The sequence below is a fragment of the Coregonus lavaretus genome, assembly GCF_964263955.1.
Source record: "Coregonus lavaretus genome assembly, chromosome: 14".
Classification (NCBI taxonomy): Eukaryota; Metazoa; Chordata; class Actinopteri; order Salmoniformes; family Salmonidae; genus Coregonus; species Coregonus lavaretus.
Genome location: NC_140001.1, coordinates 13,428,391 through 13,445,092, shown reverse-complemented (window position 1 = coordinate 13,445,092; position 16,702 = coordinate 13,428,391). Strand labels below are relative to the sequence as shown.

The following is a 16,702-nucleotide window of genomic DNA, read 5'->3' as shown; positions in this document are numbered from 1 at the left end:
ATTAGTCTTTCTGATGTTTTTTTGAGTGATGATGTCATTTTATTAAATGGAAACACTATGAGTACCGTTAAAACCAGAGGCAATGATTGCCCTGTATGCAGGAATCCCCAGATGGATATCCACCAAACAGAGCCCACAAAGTGTTTAATGGAGACATATGCTGAGCGTGTTAACATGTTGGGACAAGCACACAAACATGGTCTCTGGGGGATCTATTAAAAAGGTTGGCCAGATTGTTTTGGAAAATCTGTTGTTTCCAGGTTGTTTCGGTTTATTTGTTGGGGGGAAGTAGCCTGTATAAGATAATACAAATGTTACTTTTATTTTATCTGACTTGTTTCTCATTAGCAAAGGCTTCCAAAGAACCAATAAATACTACAAAAACATCATTTGCGTACTTTGAGCTGGTGGGAACCTTTAGGGAGTAATTCCTACACTCTTAAAAAAAAGGTGCTATCTAGAACCTAAAAGGGTTCTTCGGCTGTCCCCATAGGAAAACCCTTTGAAGAACCCTATTTGGTTACAGGTAGAACAATTTTGGTTCAAGGTAGAACCCTTTTTGGTTCCATGTAGAAGCCTTTCCACAGACGGTTCTACATGGAACCCAAAAGGTTTCTACTTGGGGCCAAAAAGGGTTATCCTATGGGGACAGCTGAAGAATGCTTTTGGAACCCTTTTTTCTCAGTGTATAATTCATAGACTCTATGCTGAATTAACTAAAAACTCACTCAGTATGGATTTAGAATGTTATAAAATGGTGAGATAGTAAATGTGTACTATATTCTAAAGGGGAAGGGAGTAGAACAGTGTTGTCCAACACTGACCAGTTGTCTTTTCCCCCGTCCCTCTTTCAGGAGAACCCGTACCTGTGTAGTGACGAGTGTGACGCCTCCAACCCGGACCTGGCTCACCCTCCCCAGCTGATGCAGGACCGTGAGACCAGCGGCCTCATCACCTACTGGCAGACGGTGACGTGGAGACGCTTCCCGGAGCCCCTGCTGGCCAACATCTCCCTGGCCTGGAACAAGAGCCTGGAGCTGACCGACGACATCCAGGTCACCTTTGAGTATGGCCGCCCCACCATCATGGTGCTGGACAAGTCCCTGGACAAAGGGCGCACCTGGCAGCCCTACCAGTTCTACGCTGACGACTGCATGGACGCCTTCGGCATGCCCGCCAAGCGGGTGCAGGACCTGTCAGCAACAAATGTGACTCGGGTCATCTGTACCGAGCAGTACTCTCGCTGGGTGGGCTCCAAGAACGAGAAGGTGCTGCGCTTTGAGGTGATGGCACGCTTTGCTATCTTCGCAGGGCCCAAGCTGCTCAACATGGACAGCCTGTACACACGCATGGAGAGTATGAAGGGCCTGAGGGACTTCTTCACCTTCACCAACCTGAGACTGAGGCTGCTGAGGCCGGCCCTGGGGGGAACCTACTTCCAGAGAGACAACCTCCTCAAATACTTCTACGCTGTCTCCAACATAGATGTACCAGCCAGGTAAATACACACACCCCTACTTTTCTTTGCCTTATTGGACAATATCTCTTGCAAATATATTTGAGTCAGGGTCTTTTTTTGCAGTCAAATTACAAAATGCACAGTCCTAATGTTATACTGTACAGTGTACACTGTATACAATAGTCCAGAAGGAAAGAGTGGCCAAGGTTTTGGTTTCTGATGAGGAGCTGTGCAGGAAATTGTCTGAAACACAAACCGGCTTGATACTGCCAAAGAAACGGTCACTCTTTCTGCTGACAGTCAGATCTATAGCAATCCAATCTTGGTGCTAAATTCAGTAACCTTCGCTAATATAAATATTGATAAAAATGAATGAATTAGCCCCTCCAGGCATCATTGCATTGCCCAAACCTCCGGTAATACAAGCCGTCAATCAATAGTTATTCCTGTACGTAAAAGAGCAAATTGTTTTTAAAGCGGGTTGGGGATGGGGGTAGGAGAAGTTGAGCGGTCAAATGGACACATAGAGATAAGGTAAAGAGCCCATGACTGATGTTCACTGGTTTATAATGATCAGGGAATAGGGAAATGTTAAGCTAATACCCACCGGAAAATCCTTCTTGGATATTTTGTTCATCCCTCAGTATTGAGAAGTGCTTGCAGTGTTTAAATGAAAGGGATTGGACGGCCTCCCTGATGGCCCGTGTGTGTGTGTGCCTCCCTAAATGGACTGCACACAGAGATGGAGGAGGCCCAGGGCTCTGTAATGACATCAGGCCCATCAGCACAGGGACGGAACTGCCTCCTTCTCCTCCTCCTCCTACTCCCCCTTTTCTCTACTCGTCTCCCTCTTCTCCTCCTCCTCCACCTCCTCTTCCCCTTCTCTCCTCCCCGTCCTCCTACTCCACCCCCTCCCCCTCCTCCTCCTCCTCCTCCTCCTCCTCCTCCTCCTCCTCACATTCCCCTTCCTCCTCTCCTCCACCTGCTCCTTCTCCTTCTCCACTCCCTCTTCCTCCTCCTCCTCCTCCTCCTCCTCACATTCCCCTTCCTCCTCTCCTCTCCTGCTCCTTCTCCTTCTCCACCCCCTCTTCCTCCTCCTCCTCCTCTTCTTCCTCCTCCTCCTCCTCCTCCTCCTCCTCCTCCTCACATTCCCCTTCCTACTCTCCTTCCCCTGCTCCTGCTCCTTCTCCTTCTCCACCCCCTCTTCCTCCTCCTCCTCCTCCTCCTCCTCCTCCTCCTCCTCCTCCTCACATTCCCCTTCCTCCTCTCCTCCCCCTGCTCCTGCTCCTGCTCCTTCTCCTTCTCCACCCCCTCTTCCTCCTCTTCCTCCTCCTCCTCCTCTCATTCCCCTTCCTCCTCTCCTCCCCCTGCCCCTGCTCCTTCTCCTTCTCCACCCCCTCTTCCTCCTCTTCCTCCTCCTCCTCCTCCTCACATTCCCCTTCCTCCTCTCCTCCCCCTGCTCCTCCTCCTTCTCCTTCTCCACCCCCTCTTCCTCCTCCTCCTCCTCCTCACATTCCCCTTCCTCCTCTCCTCCCCCTGCTCCTTCTCCTTCTCCACCCCCTCTTCCTCCTCTTCCTCCTCCTCCTCCTCCTCCTCCTCTCCTCCCCCTGCCCCTGCTCCTCCCTCCTTCCTCCTTCCTCTCCTCCAAGTGCTAGTTTGAAGCGGCCTCAAGGAGGAAGGACCGTAGCTTGCCTGTCCCTTCCCTGGCACAAATTATTTTGAGAAACAGCAGACTAGAGAAAACCAGATGCATCTGTTCTCCCATTCTGTCTGTGAACCTGTTAAAAGAAGGATAGAACAAGAAGAAAATAAGGAGACCATTCTCGGACCTTCACTCTGGTCACTCAGCGTGCGTGGGATCATTATTTCCCACAGCCTGAAGTGAATCTGTCTGCTTAGAAAACGACTAAACCGCACACACACAAGCCTGATATGGCAACATCTAAATAATCACCAGCTGGTGTGGATGAAGTTGAGTTGGCCGGGTACAAAATCATTATGGTGGGAAGCCTATTTGTGTCCAGAAGGCATTTGAAAACCCTTGGTTTGTATTATATAAACACTGTCTAAATTAATCATATTTTGACAATCAGGAAAAAATTAAATAAGGGGTGAAAATAGGGAAGCTGTGATGAGTGTGATGAAAGGAGTCAGGCGCAGGAGGGTAATCACCGAATACAGAGTTTATTCCTTCGTTGACACACATATGCGCTCAAATAGCGATCAACGAAACAGGCACAGGGGAAACTCTCATCCCCGGCAAATACACTGTAATGGTAGAATCCAATAATACATAGGCACAGGGGAAAATCTACCCTGGCAACAAAATGTACGAGTAGCTCCACCGAGCTATACTACTCTCACAACTAACAATCACCCACAAGGACAAGGGGGCAGAGGGAACACTTATACACAGACTAATGAGGGGATTAGAACCAGGTGTGTGTGATTGACAAGACAAGACAAATGTGATGATGATTGGGGCGGCAGTGGTTAGTAAGCCGGTGACGACGAACGCCGAAGCCTGCCCGAACAAGGAGGGGAGGCAGCCTCGGCCGAAGTCGTGACAGTACCCCCCCTTGACGTGCAGCTCCAGCAGCGCACCAACCCCGGCTTCGGGACGGCCAGGAGGACGCGGAGCAGGGCGAGCCGGATGGTGACGGTGGAAATCCCTCAGGGAGGGATCGAGGATATCCCTCACCGGGACCCAGCACCGTTCCACCGGACCGTACCCCTCCCACTCCACAAGGTACTGAAGGCCCCCCACCCGACACCTCGAATCCAGGATGGAGCGGACAGAGTTCTGCTCCGCCGGGCTGAGCTTCTTAGAGAAGAAGGCACAGGGGCGGAGCTTGGGTGGCGTGCCCGAGCATTGGGACAGGACAGTGCCTATCCCTAGCTCGGACGCATCCACCTCCACCACGAACGGTAGTGATGGATCGGGGTGGGCCAGTACCGGAGCTGAGGTGAACAGACCCTGCAGTCTCCTGAAGGCCAGGTCAGCCTCAGCAGACCAGCGGAGCCGGGACGGCCCACCCTTCAACAGGGATGTAATGGGAGCTGTGACCTTGCCAAAGCCCCGGATAAACCTCCGATAGTAGTTGGCAAAGCCAAGGAAGCACTGCACCTCCTTAACCGTGGTTGGAGTCGGCCAATTACTCACGGCTGAAATGCGATCTCCCTCCATCTCCACACCTGAGGTGGTAATGTGGTATCCGAGGAAGGAGACAGACTGCTGGAAAAACATACACTTCTCTGCCTTGGCATAAAGGTCATTTTCCAACAGTCGGGCCAGCACTTTGTGAACCAGGGACACATGCTTGGCACGAGTAGCGGAATACACCAGGATGTCATCGATGTAGACCACTACACCGCGACCAAGCATGTCCCGAAACACCTCGTTCACAAAGGACTGGAAGACGGATGGAGCATTCATCAAACTGTAGGGCATCACCAGGTATTCATAATGCCCCGTGGTTGTGCTGAATGCTGTCGTCCACTCATCCACCTCCCGAACACGCACCAGGTTGTGTGCACTCCTGAGATCTAGCTTAGTGAAGAAGCGCGCCCCATGCATTGACTCAATCACTGAAGTAATGAGGGGGAGAGGATAACTAAATCTAATCTTCTCCTTGTTCAGTGATCGATAATCAATGCACGGGCGCAGACCGCCGTCTTTCTTCTTCACAAAGAAGAAACTCGAGGAGGCGGGTGAAGTGGAGGGATGTATATACCCCTGGCCCAGGGACTCGGAGACGTATGTTTCCATAGCCTCCGTTTCAGCCTGCGACAGGGGGTACACATGACTCCTGGGAGGTACAGCGTCTACCCGAAGGTTTATTGCGCAATCCCCCGCCCGATGAGGTGGTAATTTAGTCGCACGCGTCTTAGAAAACACGTGCGCCAAATCGAGGTATTCGGGGGGAATGCGCACGGTGGAGGTACCGTCTGGACTTTCCACCGTGGTTGCACCAACGGAAACATTTAGACACCTACCCTGACACTCTCGCGACCACCCCGTGAGAGCCCTGTGCGGCCATGAGAAGGTGGGGTTGTGGAGTGCTAGCCAATGGATACCTAATACCACAGGGAAAGCAGGAGACTCAATAATCGAAAAAATAACCTGCTCACAACGTGTCTCCTGGGTGATCATGGTGACTGGTATAGTGACTTCCGTAACAAACCCGGACCCTAATGGTCGACAATCGAGTGCTCTGATGGGGAGTGGAATGGATAGGGGAACCAATGAAATGCCTTGACGGCGTGCGAATGCCCTGTCCATAAAGTTCCCAGCTGCGCCTGAATCGACTAGCGCCTTACACTGGGGGAACTACCATGTGATCGGGAAAGTGGATACGTAGGGTACAGTGCGCAGCAGAGGGCTCTGAACAAGTGTAGGTGTTCGATACCTGGGGTGATGCGTGAGTGCCCTGCCTGCCGCCTCCAGGCCCAAAAGAACGTTGACTACGACGTGTGGTGTACTGTCCCTTCGTGCCACCAGAGTGGCACTGTCGCTGTCCTCCTCCGCTCTCTCGGCCGGCGGCTCCACCCAGCTCCATCGGGTCGGGATCCGAGTCGTCCGGGGTGGAAACGGGCAGACCCCTACCAGGACGTCTTCAGGCTGCCACCAGGTTGTCCAAACGAATGGCCATGTCCACCAGTTTATTGAAGGTCAACATGGTGTCCCGGCAGGCTAGCTCCCGTCGGACGTCCTCCCACAGATGGCACCAGAAATGGTCGATCAGGGCCTGCTTGTTCCACCCAGACCCCGCTGCCAGCGTCTGAAACTCCAAAGCGAAGTCCTGCGCGGTCCTCGTCCCCTGCCTCAGGTGGACCAGCCGCTCGCCCGCCTCTCGAACCTCAGGCGGGTGATCGAAGACCGCCCGAAAGAGGCGAACGAACTCCCCGTAGTCCTCCAACACGGCTCCTCCTTCGTTCCACACCGCGTTGGCCCACTCCAGGGCTTTCCCACAGAGGCAGGAAACGAGGACGGACACCTTCTCCCGCTCCGATGGCGCCGGCCTGATGCTGGAGAAGTACAGCTCCATTTGGAGGAGGAATCCCTGGCACAGCGCCGCTGTCCCATCAAACGCCCGTGGTCGGGATATCTGGATCCCTCCGGGTGCTGGGGTGTAGGTGGCTGGATCCGGTTGGCCAGCTGGTCTCGACAGATCGGGTCCTCTCCTCTCCAGGCATTGGACGACCTGAAGAACCTGATCCATCGCTTCCCCCAAACTGGCCAGCATCGTGGAATGCTCTTCGACCCGTGCCACGACTCCAGGCATGCGCCCTTCTCCTGCTGAGTCCATGACGGGTGGGTGATTCTGTGATGAGTGTGATGAAAGGAGTCAGGCACAGGAGGGTAATCACCAAATACAGAGTTTATTCCTTTGTTGACACACAAATGCGCTCAAATAGCGATCAACGAAACAGGCACAGGGGAAACTCTCATCCCTGGCAAATACACTGTAACGGTAGAATCCAATAATACATAGGCACAGGGGAAAATCTACCCTGGCAACAAAATGTACGAGTTGCTCCACCGAGCTATACTACTCTCACAACTAACAATCACCCACAAGGACAAGGGGGCAGAGGGAACACTTATACACAGACTAATGAGGGGATTAGAACCAGGTGTGTGTGATTGACAAGACAAGACAAATGTGATGATGATTGGGGCGGCAGTGGTTAGTAAGCCGGTGATGACGAACGCCGAAGCCTGCCCGAACAAGGAGGGGAGGCAGCCTCGGCCGAAGTCGTGACAGAAGCTGTCATTGATAGGTGGATTGGGGTGAGAGTGACCACTGTCCAGTCCCTAACAACTGGATGTTCCGGTTTTCAGGGGAAATGGAAAGAGAGCATGTGACACGACTTCCACTTTTGGACGTTAACAAGGCGACTCTCCATCTTAACTCCTCCCACATTTACTGGATTGGTTGAACAGTGCGGAAGATAACCTCCCCCGACATTTTTTTAAAATTCTGGTCAAGAATAGGGGGATCTAGTTTCAGGCGTTTATTTTACGCCTGCTACGTTAGGTTAGTGTGAGAGTGACCCTGGTGCCTACAGTATTATCAGATGGCTCCAGTTGTTGGGTGTAATTTATTGGCATAGCCATCATTCGTCTGACCTTCCTCTATTACACAATGATAGGAGACGTCAAGCTGTCAGCAGAGACCACAGTGTCAGACAGACAGAGGCCCCACTAATGCTGTCTTCATCTGCCTGGGCTATGTGTAAACTTTGGTCTTGTTTCGGCACCCTTCACAGTGGGGAAAAGGACCTTGACACTAACAATTATTATTATATTGAACCATTTTCCACAAAAGTTTGAGTTTCACAGGCTTTTCTCAAGTTAGGGTTCCAGGCACCAACGTTTGCCTGCTGGGTTTCTGTTCATTTTTTTCTCCAAAACCTGGGTAGTGAGAATGTCCTATAGTATGATGTTAGGCCTGATCATCCTTCCACACAGTCTAACTAAGTGACTGTGGAACAGGGGATTTCCTTGGGCTGGGACTAGGGAGACACATGGGCAACCTGATTATATAAGTGTGGCGGAATACCTCTGCGTGCTAACATGATAAATCTTTTCCACAATAAGGATCCTGTGGGCAGAGCTGACAGTGACATTTTGACCTCTCTCCCTTTAAATCGCCTGCTTCCTCTCCCGTTGGAAAACAGCTCCATGTAAAAAAATATATACAATTATCCAGATGGTAAGTTCGTAGGAAGTAAGTGGATTATGGGAGAGACCAATAGGACAGACAGAGAAGGCACTATATTTCTCTCCAGCTCCTCCCGATCCAACCACCTCTAAACATGCACCACCCCAGCCCACAATGGCTGTTAATAATATAGTAATATATAGAACACATGCATGACTTTGTTAACTGTGTTTAGCAGTGTTGGAATGAGAACTCTACCATTGGAGAGAGTTTTCCAGTCTATCATTCATATCCACACAGACAGTCCAGTTGGCATCACATCCAGACAGTGTCAAACAGTGTCCTCTCAGGCTCGTGTACAGTATGGAGCTCAGAGAGGCTTTTCTCCATTGCTGGTGTTGCTGCGCTGTGTTGTGACTGTGGAGGGATTTGAGCTGTGAAGGAGACAGGGTGGGTAAAGTTACGAGGAGCCCAGAGAGAGTCTGTCCCTAAGACGACAGTCTGTCACACCTGACAGTGACAGCAGTGACCCTCCCAGCCTTAGGGGCCTGTCCAATCACAGATGTGAAAAGTATTATGGGATATATCCTTTCACTGTCACTGTGACAAGGGGCTGGTCTCTGAGACCATTATTTTACCTGCCTATGCCTTTGTAAGGTCATTATTTGAGCGGGGTAAAAAGGACACGTGTATCTGGAACTGACTCAACTGAGGGCACACTCTGGATAGATTGCGTTCTTCCACCTCTGGCCTGCTGGTCCCCCTACCTCTGCGGAAGCACAGTTCCCGCTCAGCCCAGTCAAAACTGTTCGCTGCTCTGGCACCCCAATGGTGGAACAAGCTCCCTCACGACGCCAGGACAGCGGAGTCACTGACCACCTTCCGGAGACACTTGAAACCCTACCTCTTTAAGGACAAAATCCCTCCTGAGATGTGTGCAAACCTGGTGGCCAACTACAAGAAACGTCTGACCTCTGTGATTGCCAACAAGGGTTTTGCCACCGTGTACTAAGTCATGTTTTGCAGAGGGGTCAAATACTTATTTCCATCATTAAAATGCAAATCAATTTATAACATTTTTGACATGCGTTTTTCTTGATTTTTTTGTTGTTATTCTGTCTCTCACTGTTCAAATAAACCTACCATTAAAATTATAGACTGATAATTTCTTTGTCAGTGGGAAAACGTACAAAATCAGCAGGGGATCAAATACTTTTTTCCCTCACTGTATATATAAAACAAATGAAAATTAAAAATATAGTCTAAAAATTAAAAATTAAGTGGTTGTCCCACTGGCTATCATAAGGTGAATGCACCAATTTGTAAGTCGCTCTGGATAAGAGCGTCTGCTAAATGACGTAAATGTAATATGACGTAAATCTCTGTAGAGCACGGAAGAACAAATGTCAGTATGACCTCAGCACAACTCTCTTGTCTTGGGTAAGGCAAGGGTAGATATTAAGTTAATGCACTGCTGCTACTGTGTCTATAGGCTACAGTCTTTCTGTTCGTTTTTGCTTTGGTCTGCAATTCCTTGTGCATGATGTAGGATTTGGCCTAGTTTTGGGAGCAGCTCGTGCTTCTAGAGCGGAATCGTGTGCTGTGGAGCAGTAGCATGAGGAAAGGCATTATGAATGTAAGGGTTGCAGGGTGGGAGTGAGGGTAGAAGGCCACTTAAACAACTCTCATGAGACTTGTGAGTTTGCTTCTAAAAAAAAACGTATGCCATCACAATCAGAGCTGTCTGTCAAACATCCAGCAATGGGCCTTAGCTTCAGTGAGAGCGAGGTCAAATGATCAGTCGCGCCCTGTCTGGAGTCAGCAAACTACAAGGGAATGGATGCCTGCCCTTGCATTGTACAAGTAATTATATACAGTACATCATATATCATTACTGGTATGTTTCAGTATGTGTTGTTGGTAGCACTGAATCAAAACCCACAGGACTGTTAATTGAGTGGGAAGTCCTCTTCATCAGATTCTTCTGTTTTCTGGTCTTCCTCATCTTTCTGCTAAGTCCTGCAGCAATTAATGAGGGGATGAGTGTAGTCAGTATTCAGCCAGTACATTACATTACTTTTCATGATGTTCTGATTCAGCTCTTTCTTTCTTTCTCTCTCGATAGCATCCTCTTCTACCTGCCATCCAATCCTGTACCTGTATGTTGAGAAAAGGTTTCTTTTGAAAAGATTATCAAGAATGATATGCTTCTGGAGGAAACTGCAAGGCGTCACTTAGTTAGTGCACATACAGTATGTTTGTCTGAGGGATACTGCCAATAGAGCCGAAACCTGGCTGGCATGATGACACCTGTGCACGACACAAAATAGCACACACTCACACAGTGGCACGGAGTGTAGTAACATTTTGTGGAATCACGCTGACTCAGCACTTGATTTTGCCTGTGAACTTTGTGTTGCTTTGTCAATCAGTATTTTCCATCGAGCCACATGCTCTTGTCATTAATCTTTTCCTTGGTATTCCTAACATTTTCAAGACTGTCTGCAGAAACGGACCGTTCTAGAAAATGTATGTGAAATGCATTATGTGTTATTATGTCTGTGTATAACTTTCATTTGAAAGCCTTTTAAGGAATTGATGTCTGCTCCCACTGAATGTATAGTTGGCCAACAGTATATCAGGACAGTGTGCCTGTTCACAAGGCATACTGTACTGAACCATAGTTTTCCACCAGTTATTTTCTCTCTGTGTTTCCCTGTAGGGGAGTAGCTTATTGTATGACTAATGATGCTCTGCCCAGGCTTAGGATGATAACAGAGTTAACCCGTCCATGCTTTCTGCCCTGTCGGTCTCAGCTTTGGGTTGCAGATGAATTATGAAAATAGAAAACACTGCTCGCCGTCTGGCACTCCAACACTTACAGTACAACCCTAATGCCGCTAATGAAATTAACATTTCAGGGGGTTGGAACATGAGGAATTAATGCTGTCATCTCAGGAAGTAAGCTCTGTATGAGTGGAGAACAGCATCCTCCCTCCCTCGCTCCCTCTCCCCAGTCCCCCTGCTCTGCTATATTTTTTTTTGGGGGGGGGGGTCTATTACTGTAGGATCGTCATTACCCAATGAGAGGAAACAGCCATTTTACACTGTGAGCTTCTAGTGTGTCAATTTGTGAATAAAAAAAGTAATCCTCTGACTAGCTTTTGCATTGTCACTCAGCAGGTTACGGATAATTTTAGGTATTTTATCGTCATAGTTCACTGTCAGAAACTCTATCCTCCAGATTGCTGAAGATGCAAAGCAAGAGGAAGATAAAAAAGGTTTCTATTTGTAGAGGGAAATATTGAAATGTACATTTACAAGGGCTTAATTGAGGGAGTAAAACATCATTTGAAGTGAAGAGCGGTTTGTTTCCCCAATGATGCCAGTATTTTCAAAGGTTACTGAGCGGACAATTTGTCTCTTAGGAAAAGGCTGGAATATCTGGGTTTTATGCAGCGAGCAATGTTTGTAGAGATGGGATCTTTGAAAGGCTTCTAAGTGTTGGATCCTACTGCCAGCAGCACCTCAGGCGTAAATATCATGGCAGCCTACATGGATCCCATGCCCCCAGGGGCCCAAACAAAAGAGGGTGTCCTTATGAAGGCAAACAGAATATTTCAGCAGCACGCTGTCCCTCATCAAATTTTCATCTGCCCAATTCTATGATGAGGAGGACTATTTTTGGTGCAGCTCCATCACAGTAGGAGAACCCTGGCCAGCCAACCTGTCCATCCGTCCTCTAATGATCGAGAGCATACGGTTCATTATCATTACCCAGCTAGCACATTTGGTTCTTTGGAAGTTATGGGAATCCACGTTTTTGGTTTCCCATTGGTTCTGGGAATGAAGCCATACGTTTCCTGAATAGTAAAACTGAACGTTTTTAAAACGTTCTGAGAAAGTAAGTGAACATTTGACCTGTTCTGGGAACATACATTTTTAGGTTGCAGGGAGGTTCTGAGAACATTTTACTATGGTTCCCTGAACGTTTTACTGGGAGTTTTTTTTAACGCTCTGAGAACGGAAATTATTGTTTATTTTGAGTTTTTTTAATAACTTCCTTAAAACCTTCACTGAATGTTTCAATAAGACTTTTGATAACACTGCTAGATTAGGCTAATTTTATTTATTTATTGTGGCACGGCTTCAGTGATATTCAAACCTATGATCTTCGGTTCTCTATCCATTAGTCCACTGCACATCAGGATGGAGCTAGCATGCCATGTTTTTTTAACTCATACAAAGCTGATCCTTTTAGTCTATTCAAACAGACCTAATTTCATTAAGATCAGGTGTGGCCAATTAGTGGGTGCAGCCAAAACACCTGAACACACTTAACAAGATAGAGGATAGAGTGAATTTTGTTGATGCTGAGAATGGAATGTATATGTTTATAAAAAAACATTATTAGAACATTCTTTGAATGTTACTAATGTTTTCTTGTGGTTTTTATGGAAAGTTTTCTTAATGTTCTGAGAACACTATTTTAAATAGAACCATGAGGAAATCTGCAAAAAATGTTATGCTGAAGTTGTGAAATTCCCACAAAAGAACGTTGTTTCTTAACGGTCTCTGAACATTCTGAGAACAGGACTTTAAATAGGACCATGAGGAAACCTGTAAGAAACGTTATTCTGAAGTACTGAAATTCCCACAGAAGAACGTTGTTTCTTAACGTTCTCAGAACTATTTGAGAACATTTCCAATGTCAAACCAGTTGGAGAACGTTCCTAGAACATTACCAAAAATTTAATTAAATGTAACATGTTTGAACTTTTAGGATAGTGTTCTGTTAAAGTAATGAAATACCAAGACAATAACGTCCCTTAAATGTACTGTGAATGTTCCAAAGCCAAGCAACTATCCTGTACCATTGTTCAGCGTTTTTGACACAAATGTCAACTGTACTAGTTGTTCAGGCTCTGATCTTGTCCCATCTTGATTACTGTCCGGTAATATGGTCAGGTGCAGGAAAGAAAGACCTAGCAAATCTGAAGCTGTCTCAAAACAAAGCAGCACGCCTTGCCCTTAACTGCATACACAGAACTAACATCAACAACATGTATGATAGTCTTTCATGGTTGTGGGTTGAGGAGAAATTGACTACTTCTCTTCTAGTGTTTTTAAGAAACATTTGTGTGATGAAAATGCCTAAACACTTAAATAATCTATTTGCATACACTTCAATCAGACATACAGTACATACCCCACCAGACACGCCACTATGGGTTTCTTCGCGGTACCCAATCCAAAAAACAGATTTAATGCGTCGCTCAGTTATGTATAGAGCCATGCCATCGTGGAATGCTCTGCCACCAGAGGTTACTCAGGCAAAAAGCAAGTTTAGCTTTAAAAAACAGATTTAAAAAACATATTGTATCACAGCGCCTCTCGTCTTTCTAAAGATCAAATGTAACTGTACTGTATATAAGAATATGAATATGTATACAGTACCAGTCCAAAGTTTGGACACACCTACTCATTCAAGGGTTTTTCTTATTTTTTAAAAACTATTTTCAACATTGTATAATAATAGTGAAGACATCAAAACTATGAAATAACACATATGGAATCATGTAGTAACCAAAGCAGTGTTAAACAAATCGAAATATATTTTATATTTGAGATTCTTCAAAGTAGCCACCCTTTGCCTTGATGACAGCTTTGCACACTCTTGGCATTCTCTCAACCAGCTTCATGAGGTAGTCACCTGGAATGTATTTCAATTAACAGGTGTGCCTTGTTAAAAGTTAAATTGTGTAATTTCTTTCCTTCTTAATGCGTTTGAGCCAATCAGTTGTGTTGTGACAAGGTAGGGGGGGTATACAGAAGATAGCCCTATTTGGTAAAAGACCAAGTCCATATTATGGCAAGAACAGCTCAAATAAGCAAAGAGAAACGACAGTCCATCATTACTTTAAGACATGAAGGTCAGTCAATCCGGAAAATGTCAAGCACTTTGAAAGTTTCTTCAAGTGCAGTCGCAAAAACCATCAAGCTCTATGATGAAACTGGCTCTCATGAGGACCGCCACAGGAATGGAAGACCATGAGTTACCTCTGCTGCAGAGGATAAGTTCATTAGAGTTACCAGCCTCAGAAGTTGCAGCCCAAATAAATGCTTCACAGAGTTCAAGTAACAGACACATCTCAACATCAATTGTTCAGAGGAGACTATGTGAATCAGGCCTTCATGGTCGAATTGCTGCAAAGAAACACTACTAAAGGACACCCATAAGAAGAAGATACTTGCCTGGGCCAAGAAACATGAGCAATGGACATTAGACCGGTGGAAGATTTTTGGTTCCAACCGCTGTGTCTATGTGAGACGCGGTGTGGGTGAACGGATGATCTCCACATGTGTATTTTCCACCGTAAAGCATGGAGGAGGAGGTGTTATGGTGTGGGGGTGCTTTGCTGGTGACACTGTCTGTGATATATTTAGAATTCAAGGCACATTTAACCAGCATGGCTACCACAGCATTCTGCAGCGATACGCCATCCCATCTGGTTTGGGCTTAGTGGGACTGTCATTTGTTTTTCAACAGGACAATGACCCAACACACCTCCAGGCGGTGTAAGGGCTATTTTACCAAGAAGGAAAGTGATGGAGTGCTGCATCAGATGACCTGGCCTCCACAATCCCCCGACCTCAACCAAATTGAGATGGTTTGGGATGAGTCGGACCACAGAGTGAAGGAAAAGTAGCCATCAAGTGCTCAGCATATGTGGAAACTCCTTCAAGAATGTTGGAAAAGCATTCCAGGTGAAGCTGGTTGAGAGAATACCAAGAGTGTGCAAAGCTGTCATCAAGGCAAAGGGTGGCTATTTGAAGAATCTCAAATATAAAATATATTTTGATTTATTTAACACTTTTTTGGTTACTACATGATTCCATATGTGTTATTTCATAGTTTTGATGTCTTCACTATTATTCTACAATGTAGAAAATAGTAAAAATAAAGAAAAACCCTTGAATGAGTAGGTGTGTCCAAACTTTTGACTGGTAGTGTGTGAATAGTGTGTAAATAGTATTTATGTTGTCTTTTGGTGTCTTTCCAATACACAACTTAATATAACTTATTTTTATGTTATTTTTATTTAGAATTTAATGTAATATCTTATGTTGTTCTTGTCTATATCTGTTCTGTACTTTGTCATGTCTTTGTACTTTATATGTGGACCCCAGGAAGAGTAGCTGCTGCAAGTGCAGTAGCTAATGGGATCCTAATAAACTAAACTAAATTAAACCATTCCCAGAAAGTTGTGGAAAGGTTGTATGCAAAATAACCACAGGACAACCACGCTCTCACCAAACTCTAAGAAACATATGGTTCTCAGAATGTTATGTGCTAGCTGGGTACTATTAGCCTTAATGCCAGGATGTACAGCTCTAAGCAGTGATAGGCCACATCCTGAACTTTCCAGGGACCTTATAGGATTGTGATGGAAGTTGTGACCGGGTAATGTTTTGGCTGTCCTTGTGTCACATGGAGAGGGTACAGACAGTGTGTGTCAAATCAGTTAGAATGACAATAATGACTTTGTCATATAGCGTTTTACTCTTCACTTACTGTAGATATGAATGACACAGATACAGATACACCTGGTCAGAAGCGTCTCTGCCTATATGCAGACTACGCACTGTGCGTGTTGTAGCCTGCTATCTAAACCTTGTAGTAATTATTTACATTACATTTACATTTTACATTTACGTCATTTAGCAGACGCTCTTATCCAGAGCGACTTACAAATTGGTGCATTCACCTTATGATAGCCAGTGGGACAACACATTTGTTTATTTTTAGAGTATATTTTTATTTTCATTTGTTTTATATATATATATATATATATTTTTTTTGTGGGGGTGGGGTTGGGGGGTGGGGTAGAAGGATTACTTTTATACTATCCCAGGTATTCCTTAAAGAGGTAGGGTTTCAAGTGTCTCCGGAAGGTGGTCAGTGACACCAAATTACTGACCAGGCACGCAGGGCATGTGCCCAGTAGCCCTGATATCATTTGAACATGGCATAAGTCATGGCAAAATGTGTAGAATTGCAGGAAATTAGCTTTAAAATTGCAAAAGTTTCTCACCAATCCATGGCAAAATCTGTAGAATGGCACAAAATTAGCTTCAAAACAGCAACATTTTCTCTCCACCCCATGGCAGAATGAGTAGAATTGCATGAAATTAGTTTAAAAACTGTAACATTTTTTCTACACCCCAAAATGTTTTACTCACAAGGTGTGGGACCCCCTAACCAAATCTCGCTTAGGGCCCCCAAAAGGCTAGAGGTGCTTCTGCACACAATGTATAATGGGAGAAGTGCAGGGGATCCAGTCCCTAACAGTCCCTGCTGTGGACAGTTGCACTGCGGGTGCTTTCACAACATTCTGGTCATAATTGGCAGAATCCCACCGAGACCCACAAATGAATTATGCAAGGACGAACCCTTTTATTTTCCCAGTGTGCTTTAACTATTTCGATGTGCTCTGGGAAATTTGAAACCAACTCCCTTTCTACATCTCCACTTTGTCTCCACATCTCACTTACACTAATGTATCTACAGTAT

General features: G+C 46.2%; 1 protein-coding gene across 1 annotated transcript in view; it reads left to right on the top strand.

The window, feature by feature from the left end:
- The window catches only part of LOC311141271 (netrin-G2-like), a gene marked incomplete at both ends in the record, with an annotated part of 84,164 nt that overhangs the window by 16,135 nt on the left and 51,327 nt on the right, over nt 1-16,702 (top strand). Inside the window, one exon of the mRNA XM_084176541.1 lies at nt 855-1,498. Coding sequence (XP_084032667.1) covers nt 855-1,498 — 644 coding nt within the window. The remainder of the gene's footprint in view (nt 1-854; nt 1,499-16,702) is intronic.